This window comes from Pezoporus wallicus, unplaced genomic scaffold (assembly GCF_028554395.1).
Source record: "Pezoporus wallicus isolate ANWC-B61680 ecotype Strahan unplaced genomic scaffold, APGP_CSIRO_Pwel_v1 contig_6996, whole genome shotgun sequence".
In the NCBI taxonomy this organism is placed as follows: domain Eukaryota; kingdom Metazoa; phylum Chordata; class Aves; order Psittaciformes; family Psittacidae; genus Pezoporus; species Pezoporus wallicus.
In genome coordinates, this window is record NW_026637899.1 from 2,104,475 (window position 1) to 2,127,871 (window position 23,397).

The following is a 23,397-nucleotide window of genomic DNA, read 5'->3' on the forward strand; positions in this document are numbered from 1 at the left end:
CAGTCACCGGAGTAGCTGTAACAGCGGAGCCACCAGCGCCGTGCTCATATTTAATAATGATTTTTTATAATATCTATTTTTTGAGGGGGGCGGACAGAGCTTTGCTGCTCTGTTATTAAAACGAAAGCCAAATAAAGTGAAAACTGCTTCAAAGGTGTTGTGGTGGGGTTTTTTTGTTTGTTTGGGTGGGTTGGGGTTTTTATTTTCTTTTTTCCTTTTCTGTTTGTTTTTAAAACAGAAACAAAAATACCGGTCAATAAAACATGCAGGAACGTTGCAAATTTAAGCTGATTATCCCCCTTCCGTTTACAGTCACACGTGTTACAGGCGCCCTGCCCGTTCGCTCCCGGGGGACGGGCGGCCGTGGGGGTCCCGTTCTCAGTCCACTCCTCCCACTGCCCCCCTCCACTCCCGCTCCCCGGGGCCGCCGCTGCTTCCGCCGCGGGGATAAGCAGGGGGCGCAGGGAACAATGGCTGTGAGCCCCGGCCGGGGTCCTGCCAGCACCTCCCGATACAGCGGATAGAAGGGGACCGAGTGGCTGCAACCCGACCGGAGACGGGGCTGGGGCGGGGGTTCAGACCAGGTAACTCGCAAGCTGCTCCGAGCTCGCCTGCTGGTGTTTCTCCGAGCTCCATCCCCGCACAGCTTGCACGGGAAGCGGGGGAAAGGGGAGGGGAAAAAAAAAAAAAACAGGGAAAAAAAAAAAAAAAGAAAGCAAAATTGCTCCGAGCACACGCCGAGCCTTGTTTTGTTACTGCCCGGATTACTGTTATTATTATTTGGGGGATAAGGGGGAGTTGTGTCCTTAATCCGAGCCTCCCTGCTCTCCCCACCCCCAGATGCTGTGAAAGGAGAGCTGATTTCATTTCCACCATACAGGGCACTTTGTCTAGAGAGCATTGTTCGGACAAGCAACTCCCGATCCCTGATGACTGCAAAATACAATTTATGTTTCCATCAGAGAGACAGAATATCCTGATGGCTTGAAAGTCGGGCAGGAAAATCTTATCTAATCAATCCCTTTTCCCATAACACCCCCCCCCCCCCAAGCTACTCGTATAGGAGATAACGCCTGCACCGATCGTACATGAAATAAATATCGGCAGCATGAAAATTAACTGTAGCAATTTCAGTATTTTTCGCCTCCCTCCAAAGAGCTACAATAATACCGTTTGCGCTTTTCTTAGCTTGATGTCATCATCATAATCGGCATAATTAAAAAAAGGAAAGGCTTAAAGAGCATGCATTTATTTTTAGATGCAACAAGAACAGATATAGTAAAGAGAGCTTGTAACATCACAACCACAACAACAACAGCAAAAGCAACCTCTGAGCCCGAGGATTCGTCCGTATCTGAACTGCTTTTATTATCAATTGCGAAATCGGAATAGGAGTAAATAATAAGTAAGAGACACCATCATAACAGGAAGAAGTCAGAACACCTTGGGTTTTGTTATTTTTTTTTTCCCCTTCTCAAATAAAAAGGCGGATTTCACGATGATCACTGAAATTATAAAGACAGCGACTGAGCGGAGGGCTTGGAAAGGAAAAGAAAAAAAAAAAATCACCATCATTGGTCCTAAAAACGCAAACGCTCCCCTTTGCTCACTTGGCACAATAGAAATGGACTGTCTCTCAAAGAGCCATGCGCCTAGTGCTATTTATAGCCAGGGGCTGTGTTGGAAGATACCATTAAGCTTCTCCCGGGCAGACAGACAGGGGGGTGGTTGGATGGGAGGAGGGGGTTTAGCCAGTGTAAAGGCAAAAGCGATCCCCCACCCCCAGCCTCCCTTCCCCGCACACACACACATCCACACACTCACACCCCACCCCCTAGTCTGGCTGGGAATTTGAACCGATCCAGCCTGTTTAAACGGAAAGGACACAGATCTTCAATGTAAAAAAAAAATCAGATCAGACCCAGAGAGAGAGAGAGACGGAGAGGGAGGAGTGTGTGTGAGAGAGAGAGTGTGTGTGAAAGAGGGAGAGGGAGCAAGAGAGCGAGAGAGAGGGAGAGAGAGAGGGAGAGAGAGGGAGGGAGAGAGAAAAGAAGAGGGGGAAAAAAAGGAAAGAAGATTTTCTCTATGTATATAAAGATGGCCACGTTAGCAAACGGACAACCAGACAATACCAGCCTGAGTAGCAATCACAGCAACCCCAGCACCAACGGGCATATGAACGGATTAAACCATAGTCCCGGAAACCCATCCACCATCCCAATGAAGGACCACGATGCCATTAAGCTCTTTATTGGGCAGATCCCCCGTAACCTGGACGAGAAAGACCTCAAACCGCTCTTCGAGGAGTTTGGGAAGATCTATGAACTGACAGTGCTGAAGGACAGGTTCACTGGCATGCACAAAGGTGAGTTACCTCCTGAACTTTCCCGAGAGAGACCGGGAGAGAAAGGCAGGCTCTCTCTCCTCTCCGGGTCTCTCTTTCCCTCTTTCCTTTCGATTTCATTTCATTTTATTCCATTTTCAATTGGCCCGGGGGCGGAGGTGGCAAGCAACGGGGGCAGGGAAAGAAATAATAAACCTTCCTGGAAAGAGAAGAGAGAGATGCAGGGAAGGAAGTCAGCTCAGTTTGGGTCATTTATCAGTATTTTTACCTTTTTCCTCCCGTTTTTTGGGGGGGTGAGGTGCCGCTGCCCGCGGGCGCCGGGCGCCCGGGCGGGCAGAAAGCGGCGGCAGGGCTGGCGGGGAGCTGTCCGCCCGCCGGTGGTGCTGAAAACGGGAGTAGGATTTCTTTATTTATCCGTGGGAGCAGCACATTTTCCACCCAGGGGTGTGTGTGTGTCCGTGTGTTTGCGCTGGGCTGGGAAGCCCCTATTTTACAACTGTTGTGTATCGGGCACCAGCACCTTCCTTTTTTCTTCTTTTCTTATTTTTATTTCATTTTTGTTTTTACTGCTCTTACAATTGTTATCTGCAGTCCACTCCAAAGCCAAAAGTAGAAGGGAGTGAGTTGCTCCAGAGATGAGGGGAGTATTTAATTTTGGCTTTGCTCAGTGTGGGAACAGGGATTTAAACAACAATAAAAAAGCCTATCTCAAGCGGGGTGGGGGTGTTTGTACGAAATCACGACTGGGGTGTGTGTGTTGGAGAGGGTGAACCAGGAGGGACAGGTGGCAGTTTAGTTCCAGAGGAGAGAAGTCTCCAAGCAGGCATATTCCAAGCACTACTTTAATGTGCTTAAAGTCCATCCCGGGAACTTTTAAGATTTTCTTTAAAGGCAGTGGAGGCATACTCCCCGTGTGATGCCTCACTCACTCCATCCCCTGCCTGCTCCTTCCTCTGCTTAGCTCAGGCTTTCCGGAGGTGCATTTCAGATTAGATGATGCTACGTTTTGGGGGTGGACGAGGGTGTGTGTAGTGGGGGAGAGATGCTTGGATCCTCAGTTAAGAAAGTAGGACTCACAGGGAGGAAGTTGAAGATAATTTGAATGGTAGCCCCACTTAGGAGCAGAAGGGACCCAGGAGTGAAGCAAGCCACTTTGTTAACTCAGGTTCTGTATGTACATGTGTGTGTGTGTTTGTTTCATTGAATATGTAGTTATTAAAAAAAAAAAAAAGAAAAAATAAAAACAAAAAGATCAGATCAGAGCTAGTTAGGGTGTGACTCCAGATTTAATGCGGGAGGAGAAAGGGTTTTGCAGGGGATTACGGGGGGAGTGGAAGTTGTATGTTTTACAGGAGGGATTCAGTAACAGTGTCTACTCCAGCTTGGTGGACTCCCGACAGGGAGAGTCACTGGTAATGGCATTACTGGCTTCCCAGCTTTCCAGATGCCTTGGCAAATTGTAAATCTTGAACTTAAAGGAATGTTTAGCTGGTATCTCTTCCCCTTCCCAATCGCTCCCCTGCTCTCTTCCACCCTCAAGAAACGTGAATGAAAATATACCCTGATGGTCCAAAGTACCAGTTTCACATAGGCTAGAGAAAACGTTCAGGACTCAGGGACTGGGGACTCAGTCTGACTAAGTTGGAGGATATTTCTTCCTTCTTTGCTTGCCGGTTGCTCTAAACACCCTTCTTATATTTACAATTATCAGTGTAGCCCTTTCGAACCATGCTTTCTTCTCGGACTAGCTTCCTAGAAGCCACATAAAGGTCTGATGGGCATCATTTAAACATGACATCCATACTATAATAATTATCAATAACAATAAAAATGCTAGTAAAAAGCACACGGAAGGAAAGGTCCTGAGAGGTTTTGTCTAAGATACGAGGCATAGTGAGAGTAGGCACTGAGCTCGTGTGTTCGCGCATGTGTTTACAAAAATTATCTCAGGTTTCTGTAAACCAAAAATAACAACAGTAAAAGCTACACTAAAGAGAATCACTCAACATAGTGCAGAGGATATCTTTGAGCTAACACCTTAATAAAGGATTTTTGTGATGGGAGAGGTAATTTTGATTTGTTGGTGAGATTGTATTCTTTGTTATGCTCTATCTTAAACCTGTAATTAATCAATCTATGCGATAACTTTAATTTCTAGTTCATAGATGTGAATTATTCCTCTTCCAGTTCAGTTTGCTTTTACTGTATGCCTGCATTCACAGAGACAAACTCAGGAAGCAGGGGAGAGAAGAAGAGAGAGAAGGATCATTTGTCTTGCTTGGATGTGTTTAACACATATTCCTGAATTAAGCAAGATACTAACTTCATTCCCCTTCATTTCATTTCTGTTATAAAGCAGCAACCTAGGAAAAAAGCCAGGTGGGAAATCTTGTCACTTCATCAAACCAAACTGCACGAGTTCATCTTGACAGAAACAGCAATTTTTAACCTCCTAGAAGTTTTGGACTTTGGAGGGAAAAATGATGATGATGATTGTTATTTTGCAGGTTAGGGTTTGAGTGAAGCTTCAATAGACACTGAGTTGGCAGCATTTCAGGGATCGGTTTTATTTAGTACATCCGAGAAGAGTTTGAACTCCTTTCTAGCGATGCCGCTGATTTATTAGCTAATCCTGATCAAAATGTGCCTCTGGCTACCTGGAAAAAAATTACTTTCTTGCCAGTAGTGATTAATTACTATTAAGTCAAAAAGCATGATGGGGCTTTGAAGGATGAAGGTTGTGTTTGGCTTTTTTTTTTTCTTTTTTTTTTTCATTTTTAATCTATTTTTTTCTTTTCCCTTCTCTAAATGCAGTCATGTGAAGCATAGTATTCACTCAGATCTCCTCATTATGGCTTTGTTTTGCAGGCATGAGTGAAGAATTGTATAAAGATAGTCCAACTTGGCTCTCAGGGGTAGGTTGGCAATACGAAGCCCCAAGATGCTTTCCATAAGTGATGCGTAATGCTTATACATTAATTGATCCATCACTCTCAGTTGATTTCATTCCTAATCCAGGGGAGGAGGTTGTGGTAGAGGTATACCTTGAAGGGTTAATACTGGGCTGTAGTTTATTTAAGTCTATGGAGAACAAACCTTGGGTGTGGAGAGGGAGAAGGTGGGTTTGTGTTGGAAGGAGGCAAGAGACAGGAATTAGTTTCAAGTGAAAACATAACAACCAGAGTAATTTCAGGTGTAAATACATTGAAATGAGAGCACAGTATGTGTATTCCTGAAAATGTAATGAAGAGATACTCTGGTGCTCCTGTATAGCAGGAGGAAATTGAAAATTAAGAACCTGAAGACAAAGTACATGACTATGCCCCCTCCCAAAAACACTATCACAAAAGGAGAGTGAAGTCCCAGGTTACTTCACCAGCAGCTCTGGCGGATAACAAGCCAGATACCAAGGAAGAAGCATAGGAGCAGGATTCTTCTGCAGGCATATGAAGAGAGAAAAGGGTACGGGGGAAGCAGCATGTGAGAGAAGGCGGGAAAAGCTTGCCAGATCCCTGAGAAAACGAGCTTTCATGGAACAAACATTGCTGCTGCATATTTCCCCCGTCTTCACTTCTCTCCACACGGGGCAGGAACAAGCTTCTGCTGTGGTACTTTGCTGTAGGGTTGGGAGGAGGCTGTGTGCTGAGATCCACGGGTAGAAATCTACCGGGGCTGAGCTGACCCACCCACATGCTCACACATACACACTCACACACACATGCACTAATCACACTTGAACCATTTAGGAAGCCATTCATTCATAACTTTTCCCCTTCTTACCTAGCAGTGGAGTATGCTTAAAGGCTGAGTTACTGGGAGACATAAAGGTTAGTGCTCTCAGGACAGCCATATTATAATGCATTATCTTTGAAGTCATTTAAGGCCAATTTAAGTGGTATTTAGTATAATATTTATGAATTAATGTAATCTAAATATAAGACTGTCCCCATAGGTTTAAACAGCCTTTTCTATCTAAGCTTGCTTATACCCAAGGTCTGAAATGCGTTTTAATTTAAAACATACAGGTCTCCATAATATTCTATTTAGGTAGTCAGAAGAAATCAGCATTCTACACTTAACTGAGGTTTACTGACACACATGCGTGTGAGTGCACTTAAAGAGTGGAGATAGTGTGCAGTGGGAAAGCAAGGCTCTTCATAGACTGGAGATCTACAACAGTCTTTCAACCCTTATTTAGGAGTGGGGAAATCACAAAATCCCAAAACCTCCTTGAAATCCACTACTGCAGATCCCGTGGTTAGAATGGTGCTTCTACCTGACTCGAACCTCACTCAATCAGCATTCAATGCAGCTAGAAAAATGCAGCATGAAAAGAAGAGTTTAGTTCTTTTCCTGTTCTACCTTCTAAAAGTATAAATAGTTTTTAAATTTAAGACACCTCAGGGGTAGATAATCAAGGCTTCCATTCATTATATTCATTCTGTTTGATTACAAAGATAGATGATAGAAAAATGAAAACCTTGTTAAGTCTAAAGATGTTTATGAAGGTTTTGGATGTCTTAGAAATTCAAAGGTGCAATGAAAATGAGCATTCAGTTAAGGCGATATATTTGTGTATATGTATAAATGTATAGATTTGTATGTGTGTATACATACAGAAAAAGAGATGTACACATATTCATGCATATAGCCTTTGGGAAATGGAAATTCAGTTGAAAAGAAGCACAACGCAATACAGGTGCTGAATAAACTCCTCCATAATTGAAACATAAGGCTTGCCTGGCTGAAAGCAACACATACAGCATTTAGTATGGTAGTAAACCAAACAAGTCTTAGGGAGGTAAATGCACAAATAAACTGGAATAAAACAGAGGAGGCTTTATGCCTTAGGTCTAAAGAACAACCCCTTAAAACAATCAAAATACAATTGGATAGGTTGATGGAAGAGAGAGGAAAAAACCAACCCTCTGTACATTATAATCTCCCAACAGTTGAACATGCATATGTTTTGATAATATCAAACAGATAGCCCTGATCACCTTATAAATTAGAATGCTGCATGTTAACTCTTTTTCCAGGGGTCTGGACATGGATTCTCGTTTCTAAAAGCAGCTGCATCCAGTTATGATGCTGTTGTTACGGTTGTGTCAGCATTTCCAATACAAACTCCAATTTTCTGGGATCTCTCGCTTGGCTGTTAAGTTTTGCACTGAAAGCTGTTCTTCAGCTAGCCCCACTACCACATCATCTAATCACCCTTACAAGAATGGATTTGCTTTAAAGTTACAGAATATGGATGAAAGAAAGAAATTAAAGTTTGTGTTTCTAGAGATTTTGTTTCTTCTCTTGCCTTTCTTCAGGTTAGACTTATATTTTCTACACATTTATGATTTACGATTGTTTTTATCCCTCAATATCTACACATATTGGTGCCTTCAGACATTTTAGGGAACGAGGAAAGTAATTCTTTTTTAAAAAAAAAAGAAAGAAATAACATCAACAGCCAGACTTCATAGTATTTGCCTGGCCAAACCAAGGTTTTAATTAAAAGAACTTTCTAATTTATGAAGTGTAACAGGGACACTTTAGTTTTTGTTTTATACATATATATTTCTTTTCCTGTATTCAGCAGAAGAGATCGTGAACATCAGCACCGAAGTAGGGGGAAAAAATGAGGATCCTTGTCACCTTGGATGAAAAGCGTGGTTCATCTGGTCCTGCATCCTGCATCAGCCAGTGGCCAGTGCCACAGACAGAGCTTTCTTTAGAAGGGGATTCAAACTGCATACTATAATAAAAGCCAGGCAGCTGATAGAATAGTCTTTTGAAGGAAGTTGTCAGAGAGTATCTGGAAATTTTGCCTAGGTAAAGAGTGAGTGAGGTTGTGGAAAGTGTCTTGTGCTCAACCAAAAAGTGAATTGCACCTGTCAAGGAGGGCGGGCAGAGGACTCTGTATTCACGGTGGTCAAGAGCAAGGGGCAAAAGGGGCTGGATGATCGAGGAGGGCATCCCTTAGCCTTAAAAGCTGGAAATGAGCAGCCACATTTTTCAGCAGAACAACAGGGTGTTTTTTATCATTCATACCCTGTGTGTGTGCATACCAGCCGCACTGACCCGACAGACCATAACGACACTAAAGGAGCTGTTACCGTCCCTCCCGTCAATCAAGTGTGAACCGAGGCGGGTTTATGCGACAGGCATTAATGGTTCAAAGGGAGAAAAAGTGGGGGAGATGGTCTAGGCTGTTGGGCTGCTTACCTGCATTTAAAACAGAGAAAAAGCATCAGATGCCCAAAGATTCATGTAGGTATTGGTAATAGCCTTAAAATAATATTCCATCAAAGCATAGGACTGCAGAGCTTAACAAGACCTGTCCATCAAGTGCTGCCTTATTTCTGCCCCATAAGAGTTTGCACTAAACAGGTGAGGTGTTAAGTGAGCTAAGTTGAATCCCAGCCTTAACAAATAGGCTAGTGTTTCATTAATCCCAGCATCATATTTACTTAGGGAGCAAAGTCTTGTTGCCTGCTTGCTGGGCAGAAGTCAGTGAGATTTTTGCCATCACTTCGGTCATTTTGTGCTTGGACATCCTGGTGCAAGCTTGCAGTTACGCAGTGTTTCACATTCTCTTTAAAATTCTGGATTGTGGGTTTACATAGCAAATCGTGGCACTTACAGTTAATGCTACCAGATTCTGCGCTTGCTGGCTTGTCCCTTAACTTAGTTTTTTTTTCTGCAAGTGAAACTAAAACTAAAACAAAACTGAGGAACTGATAAAAGCCTGACCTCTGACGCATTTCTCACTCACTTAACTGCTCCACTGATGCCAGTATGACTGTTGCTGGGGTTTGTCATGGCAGACTGACCCTTATGTATTAAAATTCTAAGTGGAAAAAAAAAGGAAAAATAATAACCATGTCGAGTTCAAGTTATGGGTTTTCTTCCACTGTCGCTTCACTGACTGAGCTGGGATATTTATATTATAGGGGCCTCTCTCTCCTCATACCTCCTCAAGATGCGTAGTCGCATTTTGGGGATTGCAGGATCTATTGAATCACTTTGCACTGCATCTCTTGGTGTGGGCTGGAGTCAGGATGTCACCACAGACACTGCATTTGTTTGCTTTTGTCACTCTGAGCCACAGCCTGAATGCACACACAGGTGAATGCAGCTTTTAATATGCATTAATTATATCCAACTGACATTCCATTGAAGGAAGAGAGGGCTTATTATTGTCGCTCCTTAAAATAAAGATGGATGAGAGCTCTAAACCTCTCAAATAAAGTGCCTGACCATACGTAGTAGCTAAAAATAAATAATATACAGCCATCTATTCCATGTAAATGAATGGCAAGACATATAGATATAGGCATTGTGTTAAGTTTGTCAAGCAGAAGCAGCCAAAAATATTGATCAAGGCAAAGGGGAAAAATTGATAATGAACTGAACTCCAAGAAGACTTTAATTGACAGTGACTTCTGTGAACCAGCTTTGGACAGTATATATAAACTGACCACGATGTAACTTTATTGCAATGTACTCTCCTTTAATTAATTGCCACCTTTGTTAAGACTGGCTACAGATCAAAGGTTTAAAGATACTTAACAGGTTCTTAGTAACAAACCCTTCAGAAGCATTAGAAATATCCGACAGCTCGGCCAATGAGGCATGCAGATTTCGATCTACCTCACCCTTATCTGTTTATTTCTTCCTCCTTTGTTGAACATGGACAATCATTGTTTAACATTAACTATTTCATAGATGTCTTTGTTGGCAGTGTTGATGCCTACAGGGATATATATTTGCCAGTGAAAGGGGCCTTCGCTGTTAGTTCTCTAAAAGTATTTTAATGCCAGAAAGTTGCTTACGGTTCAATAGACCATGGTGCAATGCAGACACAGTGTGTAATGCAGGCTATTCTTTCCTCTTTATATGCTGAAGTTTGTAATTCCCTTATTTAAATCTAAAAAAAACCATAAAAATACATAGTTTACATGAAAGATGCGGCAAAGAACGAACTTTTACTTGAAAAGGGCATACACAGAGGTAGAAGCGTGCCTACTACATTTGTATATCGTACACACATGAAACCATTTATTATATATGCATATTAATGAAAAGGTAAACATGCTGGTATAGGTCTCTAAATAATTCCTTTCTAAAAGGAAGAGATCATACTCTTGCTTGAAAGTGGCAGGTGACTTAACAGGCTATTCCTGGAATTATATGCAGAGTTTAATATGATACATAGTTTTTTGTTCATTACTAATTTAATGACACAGTCACACTTAATTAATCTACCTCTGGTTTATTTGTACATTGTCTCCGAAATATTTTAGAGGCAACCAGGCTGACTTCCCAGTGCGCTGGGGCAGATAACTCTGGACATGAAGCTTCTTCAAACAGAATAAAAATGGACCTCTGCAGACAGAGTTGGTATGATGAGATCTGACTGCATATTTGGCCTTTTTCTAATTCAAATGCCTGTGTATATAATACACAGAGACTGTGTATGCACACATGTATCGAAAGAGCAGACTTACATTTGCACATAGTTCCTCTCCTTTTCTGTCCCTAAGGATAGATTCGCATCACATAATATGCATCACTCACTGCAAATGCACACAAATATCTTTGTTGGATTCGGTAGCTTCTTGCAGATAGATGTATAAAGCAGTATCAGCCTAATAATATCCCTATAAAACAGTGCTTCCTTCCTAGGATTCAGAGGGATGAAGGTTGTCAGAAGATCAAAAGATATATCACAGTGTGCTTGTAGAAATCCCTTGATTATGTTTCCTCTCTATAATGCTCTAATTCACTATTTGATCAATTGTAAAAGGGCTGGTGCTTTAAGAGGGAAAAAAAAGATATTTGGCTACTAGATGCTTGAGGGTGAGTGAAACTCACACCTAAAATTATATGTAGCAATACAGTAATGAGCTTATCAATACTTCTTTAAGGAATCTGACAGCCCTATAGGAGAGATTCAGTTCTGTGAGCAAAGGTCACAATATAGATATTGCTTATTAAGACTATCGATAGCCTGCTTGACCAATCTAACTAGAGACTGTATAATGTACCTGCTGTTAACAGTCAGGGAGGAGAACTATGGAGAATTTACAGAATTGCCCCCATGTAATATTAATAATATTGATTGATTCTAATAATATAATAGGGTAAAGATGCACTTTGAAACAGTGCATGGGCGGTGGGAAAAGAAAGGGAAATACCTTTGTTGATTAGATTAAACTGGCTTGCACCTCCATGAAAGCTAGCCCAGAGGAAACTTAGTTTTCTTTCCTCTTACATACAGGGCTCTGTTTCTTGCCCATTGTTTCACCTGGCCCAGACAGAAGCATGATACCTCTTTCTGTAGGATCGCGTCTTTGCCTGGCAGTTGCAGAGAAGGCGAGGGTTTGAGTAACTCAGGGCAGTCAAGACCATTTTTGTCAACCAGTTCAGCCCTCATCAGAACAGGATTAATCCTAGAGAGCTCTTTTTCAACACAGCAGTGCAATGAAAGTGCTTAATAGTTTTTATTTTTTCACACCTTTATCAGCATTTAAGAAATGGGGGGTGACTGTGTGTGTGTGTGAATGTGGAGAAGTGGTGAAAGTAATTATTTCTATGATATATATTATCTATAATTGATGGGAAAGGGTTCTGCGGAGCAGCTACCGACCTGCTCCAAAGCCTGCTGAAGTCTTCAGGAAAACTCTACCTTGCCTGCAGCAGTGTTTGGACTGGGCTCTAAGTTACGGGCAGTTCTGAAGATACGGGTCCTTGAGGCAGGAACAACTAATAGTATGAATGTGACTGCCTTAAGGCTGTTACTCATCTAAATCCAGATACACAGACCTGCTTGCTTCTGAATTCCCTAACTACTCCCTCTTCAACAATAGGCTGCCTTATCTAGGTAAGCTAGTTCACTCCTTTTGCTATACCATTCAGCTTGAAGTGTCTCCTTCCAGTTTCGGTATGCTAGTTTCAAGATGGTTTGCATTTCATTATGCCTTTTTTTCAGTTTACAGGGGAAGTGTTTTTCTTTTGTGAGCTTTTAATTGCTTTTAAAAGCAATTTATTTGGTCGTAACCCATCTTCAATAATACACGGTTGAGGATGCAATTTTTCACCCTCTTTTATAAAGATATATTGCTGTTCAGTTATGCCATTCTGCTGGTTTTGTTCTGTTTTGTGCATTTGGAGGCAGTCTGGCAAATTTTTTTGCTTTGTTTTTCTTCTTCCTATGGTTTTTTTTTTTTATTATGGATTCTTTTTTTCCCCTTTAAGGAAAAGAAATCTCATTCCAGATACTGGCAATAAATGAGAAAAGTAGGAGTGGAAGTGAGGAATGGGGAAGAGAACCAACAAAAATCCTTTGGCAAAGTTTTTAAAGGCATTCCATTACTGCATGTTTATTTGTAAGAGTCTGGATTCATTCAATTTTGATACCGAAAAAAAAGAGTGTCTTGCAAGAGATTTAACACCAAGTTTAGTCATTGACAGAGAAGAAAAAATTAAAAATAAAAGCCAACTTATAGAAACCCTGGAAGGAAATACACACTAAAGATCTTGCAGGAGATAAGGGTGATGGACTAATGCTAAGTTTTACATTCTACCATGATTTAGTAAAAGTTAACACCAAGTTAACCAAACAAATAAGCAAGAAAAGGAAACATTACATTTCTTCTTCTAGGTTATTTGCTAGTGGCTAATACAACTCAGACATGCCCCTTTTAAATTGCTGCCTGTGTCTGCAGCTTCATTCAAAGGAAGGGCATTATCTGGTGGGTGAGGGCCGACAGTGAGGATGCCTGGGTCCTAATCGCGGTGTGGATAATTACTTACCAACACTCTGATGAAGTCACTTAAGCTCAGTGCCTTCAGGCCTGATCTGAAACTTGTTGAATCAGTGGAAAGATTCCCATTGGTTCCAGTGTGCTATTGATCTTTCATTTCCTCATCTGCAATATTAGGCCAGTTGTATTTCTTTATTTTATTTCTCTCTTTTTTTTTTTTTAAGGAAAAGTTGTTGACATAAAATAGACGTTTCTTTTTTAATCACTAAAGGTTTTAATGCATCTCTGATGACAAACGTGTTACATCAGGGCCCCTTCCAGTGCAGATCAGGAAAACACGCTTTCAAAAAACACGTGGTAGGGAGGTGGAAAATTAGCTTTGCTCATTTCACTTGTAGATGCATATTTGCTTCTGCTTTGCTAAGAAAGGGCCAATGGCAATTTTGTCAGGCTTTTTTGTGTGAGTAAGATTCAGCGTTTGTAATTTCTCTGTCTACAGGAATATCATCATTCACTGATTCAAGATCCTGATTTTTTTTTTCTTCTTCTAGTGAATCACATATATACTCTTCATTGTTATGGCAACTGAGGGAGCTGCAAAGCTCAAGGATTTGATGAAGGGCTGCATGCCACCTTTCTTCTCCAAGGGCCTGATCCAAACCTCTTGTTTGCAATATAATTTGTATCAAGCTGAAGGGATCTGCCTTCACCGGGTCAGTAAAAAGACCACGTTCCCTCTAGACAAGTGTACTTCTGCCTTTGGTATGTGCAGATGCAGTTGGCAGTTGCCGTCCATTTACTGAGAACCAACCCAGCTCTCTCTGAAGTCAATAGTTAGACTCTGACCCAGTCTCACAAACAACAGACGGACACTATGTGAATCCTTAAGTAGGGACATGAACGTTCCTGACTTTGGCAGAGCAAGGTAGACTAGAAGGGAGTTTTGCCTGCTGTTATCCAAGAGGTATGTTATTGTGGGGAATAAATAAGATTTCAGTGACCTGAAGTATCCAGCCACAACAAAATTAATTTAGAAAACCTTTCATTTAAAAGGAGGGTTTCGGGAGATCATCTACCTTGAAGATCTGACAAGCAAATGAGTCAGGCTGCTTGTTTCTTTTTAATTATTTCAGTTGCAGCTTTAGTTAATCAACAGCAACATAGATGGGGTGGGTTTTTGTGTTTATTTTCGGGTTTCCACCCCATCTGAGCTTATGTATTTTATGAAATAAATGGAGGATCTGGAGTGTGCATGTGTTGATTATCTAACCCCTAGTCTATTTGAAATCATCACAGTGCACTCAAGTCAATGGTATTCTGTCAAAGGTGGAGAGGGAACGTGCTTACAGTGTGAGTGTGTGAATGTGATGTTATTTGATTGCCTGAAATCCAACTAAGTCTCAGTTTCAAAGGCCTGGGGGCAGCAGGGAAAGTATTTGTTTGTTTAATTATTTATATATTTACTCAGCTTTACTGTCAGTGTTTGCAGATAGTGGGGGGGTGGTGTGTGATGTGGAAACTGAGGAAGGAATGCTGGGTTCTTGTTTGGAGGGGTACGTGTTTTGTGTTAGTCTTAATCTGTTCTTCTATATAATGGTTGCTTTGTGCTGTTAAATGATTGCTTGTTACTAACTGGTTCATTGAAAAAGGCCAAAAAGGTATTGCTAGAATTACATTTTATGTGTTTATTCATACAAGGACAATAGGTTTGTCTTTCCCCTGTCTTTTCCCCTACACTGATTCAGGGACAAGATCTCTCGCAGCAGTTTCTTAATCCCTAATAGCTGAGCCATCAGTCAGTGCAGCAACCATGCTCCTTGCTACCCAACAAAAGACATTTATCCAACTGTTAGTGAGTGGCTCACTCTCAGGCTCGGTTCTCCACCCCTGGTCATTGTGTTTGCTCTCCAAGCGCTGCACATGGGTTTTTGCTGGCTGGGTTTTCCAAGGCAAGATCTTCATCCTCTCTTCTCAAGCCTCCCGTGGTTGCAGGTATAAGCATGGGTGCTTGGACCATGGGCTCAGATCCACCCCCAGCGTCAGGTCCCTTCCTCAGGTGCCACTCCAGGCTCACTGCCCATTTCTCACATTATCCTTCTCATCCTACCTGTCCTCATAGTCATTTATTTTCCAACCTCTGCTGCTCCAGATCTGTTTCCCTAGCTCTTGTCGTTGCTGCTAGTACTCCTCTTCCCTTGATTCAGCTCTGCACCAACGTTTTGCCCTTGTGCTGTCACTGGCTGTCACCCCTGTAGAGAACACTTCACCGGTTCATATTGCAAGTCACCACTCTGATTCTCTTAGACCACATTAACTACCTCTCCTGCCCTTTCTCAGTTCTCCCCTGAATCGGATTTGGGAAAAAGAAGAGCCATAGTGGGGAAGTATTTTCAAAAAACACAGGTAGTAGTAGAAAAACCCACACTCAAAAAGTATATGCACATATGTAGATACACAGACGTATTTCTGCGCAAAAAATTCTGAGAGAGTAGACAGTAAAGGTGGTTTGTTTTTTTTTTTTATTTTATTTTGAGGTTCAAAGCACGATGTCCTCTTTCAAAGATTAAAAAAAGAAATAAACAGTGCAGTAAGTCTATAATTTTGCCAGGCAATTGCACCTTTTTTTATTTTTTTTTTTTTTACTTTTCTTGTTTCATTAAATCAGCAGCAGATTTCTCACACCTGAACAAAATCCTGCATACATTTTCCTTTGAATTCTTAAAATCGTGATCTTATTCTTAACTATTCCTGGCAGCCACTTCTGGGACTACAGTTCAGCTTCTTGCAAAAATATTTTTCCCTGCTGTTTTGAAGCAAAACTACCTCTCAGCTCCAGGACCCTTTTCTAGCAACCCCAAGTTAAAGAAAGAAGGCAAAATAAGCCTTTGATGTAGCGCAACATCAGTCTCCTTCATTCAGAGGTAGGTAGGAAAGTATTAGAGTCCTGTTTCTAGCCCAGCCCTCTTACTAACCATAAGTGTCTCACCAGATCCTGCTCCTAGACCTTGCTCTTCTTCAGTTTGCTATGTGTAAAGAGGAATTTATGAAATCCAGCTTTGCAAAGAGCTTTGTGTGTATTTAAGGTAGAAGTCGTGCTGTAGCTTTAGTGGTGATGGTCTAAGGTTATAAATGAGACAACATTTGTAAGGACAGTTAATATCTTTTATTAGTCAAGCTGATATAGCTGGGGAAAAAAATGACAGACTTCCTTGTGTGCCTGAAAGCTTGTCTATTTTTTTCCAACTGTATCAGTTGGTCTAATAAAAGATATTACCTCTCCTGGCAAGCCTTGTCTCATTTGAGGTGTAAAGCATGTAGGCTGATTATTTAGGCCTGGTTTTTGTCTGTGTTGAGGGATCAGACATTTCCTCACCTAGGTAGCCAGGGGAAGAGCAGTTTGGGCTGGTGGTCCCTTCTCTCACCTTCTGTGATCAGCAGCAGTGGCCATCTCACAAGCATTAAGAGGCGCAGAGAAATTCTGACAGCCCCTGTTTTCTGATCCTGGAGATGTCCTTTCTTTTTTGCTGTTCTGCTCCCTTACAAAGCACCACATGCCCTCTTTTCACCCCTGTGACTGTGATTTATTTATAAAATTGCTGTGTCTATGTGCATGTACGCGTGTGTGAGGGCAATCACACAAACATCCCTAAGCTGCCGATCAAGCTGATGAGCATTTTCTGATGTATTTAGCAAGTAATAATGCAACCCACAGGCAAAAAGTACAGCAAGAAGAACAGGTAAGGTACTTAAGCTGGGGAAGACTTTGGAAGGAAGGGATTTTTCTCTCAGCTATGAATAAATTGCAGACCCTTCCATGTCTGGGAGAAGCATTTTGGGTTTTGTTGTTCGATTTCATAAAGCATAGCTGAAAATACTGAGCAGCTGAAAAGAATACAGAGGCAGGTAGTGGGTTTTTACACATGACAAAATCCTACTCATATGCATAAGGCAGCAGTAGAGAGAGGACAGCTATTACTTACGCTTGGCTTTACTACCAAGGAAAGCATTGGATCATCTATTCAGATCAGGATAGTCAGCTATGCCAAAGGTTCAATCAAATATTAAACATGGTCAGTAAACTTAAACCAACGTTGGACGTGCAGGAGTTCTGCTCCTTTTCAAGCAAGCACTCAAAGAGGAGAAAGTTTTCTCCTATTAGAGTAATCCTTTTATTGTTTTGTTGTTTGTTTGGTTTTTTTTTGTGTTTTGGGGATCCTTTTTTTTCAGACAGGGACCCACACTGTTGTATGTCTTGGTAAAGACATGTGTATGTGGGGGTTTGTATGTGTATCTCTTACCCTGTCAAGTAGAGACTGAGTTGTTTTTCCCCGCAAGTTCACATCTCTCTCACTCAGACAATTTCCCGTACGTTTCTAAGAGTTCACCCCATATGCTTTCTCTGTCCATCTGTCCCTCTCCAAATACAATGCTTTCTCTCTCTCGCTCCCTCTCATCATCTGTTCAACAGTTAGAAAGGTGCGCACATGTAAATGTGCGTATTTGCAAACCCGTGCAAGGAGATGCTCGTATCTGGCTGCTTTCTGATAAATAATAAATGTACAAAGCCACATCTGCCTCTTTCCTATGAACATTTGGGTGTATTTACACCCTCCAGCCCTTATTTACTCTGACTAGGGGCATTCAGAGGTAGAACATTTTGTAGGGAGCTATGTTTTATGATGTTACCTCTCCCTTCTATTATTCATTCTCTCTGATTTTTATCTAATCTCTCTTTGATTGTCCTGGTGCAGCTTAAGAGACAAAGTGAATTTTTATTACATCATCAATATAATCTCCAGCTAATCAGCATCTGTGTGCATTACCATGCCCCTTTTGGCTTTTCATCTGCGTCCATAAATAATAAGAATAATAATTGGGTCCGGTTTTTTGTGTGTGTGCATATTTGTGTGTGTGTGTGTTGGTATCAGGGAAAGAGTCACAGCTGCACTTTTTCATTTCAGCCAGCTTGTTTTAGCAACATTGGACTCAGCTTTGTGCAGATTGTCTTGACTATTGCCCAGATTAATTTCCTGGTGCCTAATGCTTAAATCATGGAAACAATTATAGCGGACGAATCCATACACATCTTGCAACTGCTGAACTTTGCTGTTAACTTGTACATGCATTTCTGTGGCATTACAGGCAACATGCCCAGTGCTAGTGGAGTGTGGAGCAGTTAACATATATCCCTATACGGGTGTTTAGCCTCTAAATTTTAACTGCATACTTTCTACTCTTTCTTGGGTAGGAGGATTGTACCTCGCATGTCTTTGAACAGGAAGCCCAGAAACAAGATTTTTGGCTTTTGATCCTGATATTTTTCCACGGCTTGCTGTGTAGCACTTAGCCTGTCACTCAGGTCTGCAAATTTTGCAGAGTTGAGCTCTTATACATGTTTTTCGATTCCCTTTCCAGCTCTGGAAGAACAATGCCAATAATACTTCCCCAAAAAGTGAGACTTGTGCCATACTTTGAAATTCCCATTCTTTGTAGAGATGTCTTGTGCATCTTAAACAGAATCACTGTGCTTTTTCTTGAAAATACCCTGATTTGGAAGAGCAAACAATGGCACTGAGACTTCAGATTGGCTTCCTGGTGGCTTAGGGTGATACTTACATCTGATACACAAGCTGTAACGCTTGTGTTCTGTCCTGCAGTACCAGAATCAGACCTTTCTGAGTTGTCCAAGACTGATCACAAACACTGTGCCAGAGTTCAATCGGATATGACAGAATCTTCAATAAAAAACGCACAAACACTCATGGACAAATTTTAGACCAACGTACTAAACAGGAGCAAAACCCCTTGGAAACGGCCTGTGTTTCATCCAGATGAAATGTAGTTACGGTATAGAGCTGTCCATCCAGCAAAGTGCTCACTCAATTCAAACTATGGAAAGACTCCCAGAATGCAATAGGTTCTTAAAGCTGAGCAGGTGCTTAAACACTTTGCTAGATCCATGGAAATCTGCAGTTTAGATGAAATAATTAAGTGTAGAGGTTTATGGAAGCCAAGTGAAAAGCATAATTCTTTGACTCAGAGATAACACTCCTCCATAGCTGTGACCGAACACTGAAATCATGAATGAAACATCGTATACCTTGAACACTTTGCAGTGTGGATCAAACCCTTCCTATGTTTCAAAATATTTCCTTCCTAATTTTTCTTTTCTTTTTTTTTTTTTTTTATGGACAGATTTTGATCAGATTTGGCCTGGGAATGGGATTTTCTCCAAGCAGAAGGAACAACGGGATATTTTCAGTTCACATGTTCCGTCTTCTTTTTTTATACCAAACCCTTTTCCCTGGCCCTTCCAGCTTCACTCCCTGCTTTGACAAACCATTTATCAGATGGGAAAAGAGGAAGGGGGGAACAAGAATATTTTTGGTTGCTTCTGTTTTGCATGATATAATCCCCCTCTCCGCTTAGCACCTCCGTAAATAGGAGCTCCGATCTGAAATTGGTCACAGCTTATCGCACTCAGGACTAGACCAGATTGGGTTCTGAGTCTCTGTCAACCATGTAATAAAGAAACCAGAGTTTTACACTTTAGACAGATAAAGTTCACACTTTGTATAACATTTCTTGATTTTTCTGGATCCATTATTGTTTTGCCTTTTGATTTTAAAGCTTTTTGCGTGTGTACTACTAAGTGCCTTTTGATTGTTTCCTTATTTATCTATGCCCTCTTGCGCCTCCTTACACCTCTCCTTACCCAGCTTCCCCAAACCCAGTGGCTGAATCCCCTGGGCAGGTATGAAACCAACATCATTCTCGGATAAAATTCTGCCTTCAAGGATGAAGAGCATCCCCCGTTTGTAACTGGAAGGCATGAAAAAGAACACATCACTTATCTGAATTTGCTGTTCATCCAAGCACTGTTTATGGAGATTTACAGTACCTTTCCTGTGCAAAGAGCTCTATTGCATGGTGACTGCTGGAGGATTTTAGGTGGCTGTATTAGCTGTGGTATTAAAAATGCATCGGAAGGCGCAGGGTGGGAGATTAGTCGGATAGAAAGACTCATGAATGAAGGGTTAATTACATTCAAAGAGGCCATCGTATGGAGCAGAAGAGGCAATAGGTTTCTCTTCTTCAAAATTTACTAAATAGCTGGAAACACGGTTTAATGAATTTTAATGGGATCTTTCTGAATCCTATGCATATTGCATCTGCTGACTGTAGGAAGTCAAAGTATTGTTGAAAGGGAGGGTATTGCCCTACTTTAGGTTTCACAGTTCAGTATTTGAAAAAAAATATTCTGCAACAAGCACTTTATTCAATATATATTTTTCTCCTTATTTAATTCCCCCCCTCCTTTCAAGTGGAAAAGACTTTCAGGATCTGTGAGACCTCAATACCATAGATTATTCTACTGTTATATAACACGTGCTTTACATTTATTGAGCCATCTTGTGCTGTCAAGATAAAGGAGGCCTTAGTATTTTTCCCTGCTTAGGAGCCATCGATGAAGACGTGGTGATGAATTCTGCTCTCAGTTATACCCATGTAAATCTAGAGGAACTGACTCCCATGAATTTATTCCAGGATTACTGCAATATAAATGAGATCAGGATTTGGCCCAGTCTGGTAGGAGAAAGGAAGGAGAGAAAGAGTCAGAGTTGTCTTTTTTCCTTTGCAGTGTGCATGAGCTGGGATGGGATCGTAGGCTGCACAATTCGTTTCTCTGATGGCTCCAGCAGCGGCAGCAGAAAAGCCTATCTATTTGACTCCTATGCAACGCAAACAAGATATTTGCACTTTAGAGATAGCAGGTCACTTGGTAGCTCATCAGAAATTTTGACTACAGCATCTTTACTGTGTTGATTTGCAGCATCATCTTCCATCCCAAAGCTGAAGGGAAACTGAGGCAGGGAATGTCGCAAGACCATCATTTCAGAGCAGCTGTGACTGGCTTCTGCCCGTACTTTTACATGCACCTTCACTATGCTGAGGTTGCCCATTGACTTGAATTTTCCCTGTCGCTCTTTCTCAAAATACCAGACACGTTCTCAGACAACTGATAGTATAATGTTGCCCTACTTTTCATTAACCTAGGGCCCAGTTCTCCTTCAGGGTGCAGAAAGAGTTGCTGAGACCCTCTCAAAAGAAGCTTTGAGGTTCCCTTGAAGCCAGCAGGAACTGACAGGGCTTAACACTGCAGGACTGTGTTTAGGTCTGTTGAATTAGAACAACTGCAGTGTTTTGACTGCAGCAGCATGATAGGGATGACAAAACTTCTCCATTAAAGGCATTACAATACCTGTATAGAAATGGCCATATATAAATTCATATAAATATATATATACATAAATACATATACATATAAATTCACACAGGCACACATGAATAGCAGAAAGAAAGTAAAAACATGCTGGCATCAGGCATTTTTACACCAGTATGCCTGTGCCCACACTCCAGTGTTTACTGGAATAAAGTTTTCTGTGACAAGGTGCTGTTACTCTGGCTGTAGATACCCAGAGGGTATCCCAGCACAGGAATCAGAGCTTCAGAGGAAGTGCAGAGACAACCTCAGATCTGGATCTAAAGTGAGATCTTCCACACTGAGAACAGCAGGAGGACTTTGCACCCAGACTTTCGTAAAGAAGACAGTTATTTCAATGTACTTCTGCAGGACTTGAGATCGTACCTCTTCCCAGTAGGGTATTGGTGCTGCTTTTCCCCCTTGTCTCCCCATCCCTTCCTCATGTGTTTCAGATCTTTTTCTACTTACAAGCAGACAATGGGATGCCTGCTTGAATGGCACAGATAAGTTAGCCACGCAGCTCAGAGCACCAGCCCTAAACCACCTAGCCTCCCTTTGATCTGAATCAAAACAAAAGACGTCGGCATCAAAATGATCCTTTGCCAGGTAGCAGTTATTTTGTGTGTGTTGCCTTAATTCATCTGCAACGAACTCTCATCTCTCTGTGTCATGCCCAATCTGCGCTTGTCTTAATACTTTATCAAGGTGCCAGCAGGCTGCTTCTATCATGGATACAGCTGTGCAAAAGCTGTCAGTGTTTTTAAGTAAAGCATTAAATGATACTTCAGGTGACAGCAATTTTTTATATCCTTAACACCCCCCCCATCCCAAATTCTTTCCTCTTCCCCTCCCTCACCAAACCCAGATGCTGAAGCTCTTATTTTTGTGTTGGCTTTGTGCTGAAATTACGCAATCCCAATATGTTTTCTTTTTTTCTTAATGGGAGCCATTCATTCTAAGGCTTAGAGAAAGAAAGAGGTACACAAATCCTTCTGAGGAGCTACAGACAGAATGAACCTCCCCAGCAAGTGGCCTATCTTAGTGGTTCATACCCTCTCTGTTTCAGGTGAGCTGCTGAGGTGAGCCCAGAAAAGCCACCCACCTTGCTGGGTCTTGCCACAAGGACAGCCTTTGACTCACAGCCCTATCAAGACTTTTAACACCCCATTACAGCGTTGTTGAAAGCTGGGAGTTCAAAGAGATGGATTTTTTTTTCCTAGCTCAGCTGCTGGTTTACTCCGCAGACGCTGAGCAAGTCATTTCTAGAGAAAAATTAAAAGTGGCTGTCACTTTCTTTAGTGCCTACTTGTTTTGTATGCTTGATGTGTACATGCTTTGTGGAGGGGGGTCCCTACTTGCAATTGGTGATTGAAGCTGGACTCTAAATTAGAGGCTGATTTAAAAAAATCAAGATATTTAACTTGTTGGCACTGTGTTTCTGATCCTTGCTCTACAAAATCTAAAAACTGGATAAATAGAACTTCCCCATGAAGAACTTTGAGACCTTCCAGAAAGTTAACAAATCGGCATTCACTTGAAGCATCAGGGATCAGACCTTGTCGGACTTGCACTTAGTGTATTTACAAATACTTCCTAACAAGCAGAATTTTGCCAGATTCTTGCTCAGGGGCATTGAGCCTTTTTTTGTGAGTAATAACCAATCAACCCCTATTTTTAACTTCTTTTCCCTCTTCTTCAGAGAGAGGCAACAACTGAGGCACCAGTACCTACGAGCAAACTTTACTCCTAATGTGTCTCCTTCAGCACTAACCCTCTCCTAATAAACCAGCTCAGATTTGATGTAGGCAGGACCAAGGTCAGCCTAGCTTGACTCCCGCTTTCTCTCCAGCACACCAGATACAATGCTGCCACGTTGTGGCTCATTCCTATCTGTTCTACCACATATGGTCAGCCGGTGCTCGGATCTTGCAAGAGAGCATCCTGGCTTTCACTTCTTGGAGGGCCCATGGGCCCTCCAGCTCACATGCTTCATGGTCAGGGATGCCAGCCAGCCCCTCCTCAAT

The 23,397-nt window shown here is 41.7% G+C and overlaps 1 protein-coding gene across 22 annotated transcripts in view; it reads left to right on the forward strand.

Annotated features, from left to right (window-relative positions):
* Nucleotides 1-1,709: 1,709 nt before the first annotated feature.
* The window catches only part of CELF4 (CUGBP Elav-like family member 4), a 748,158-nt gene continuing 726,470 nt past the window's right edge, over nt 1,710-23,397 (forward strand). For 4 of the 22 annotated variants that reach the window (XR_008972036.1, XM_057408126.1, XM_057408133.1 and 1 more), the window contains exon 1: nt 1,711-2,365. Coding sequence is in view for 21 of the 22 variants with exons in the window: in XM_057408126.1 (XP_057264109.1) it covers nt 2,086-2,365 (280 nt within the window). In the remaining variant the exon portion in view is untranslated. Of the gene's footprint in view, nt 2,366-23,397 lie in introns of all 22 variants that reach the window. The other 18 variants (XM_057408136.1, XM_057408144.1, XM_057408145.1 and 15 more) reach the window with 13 other exon arrangements.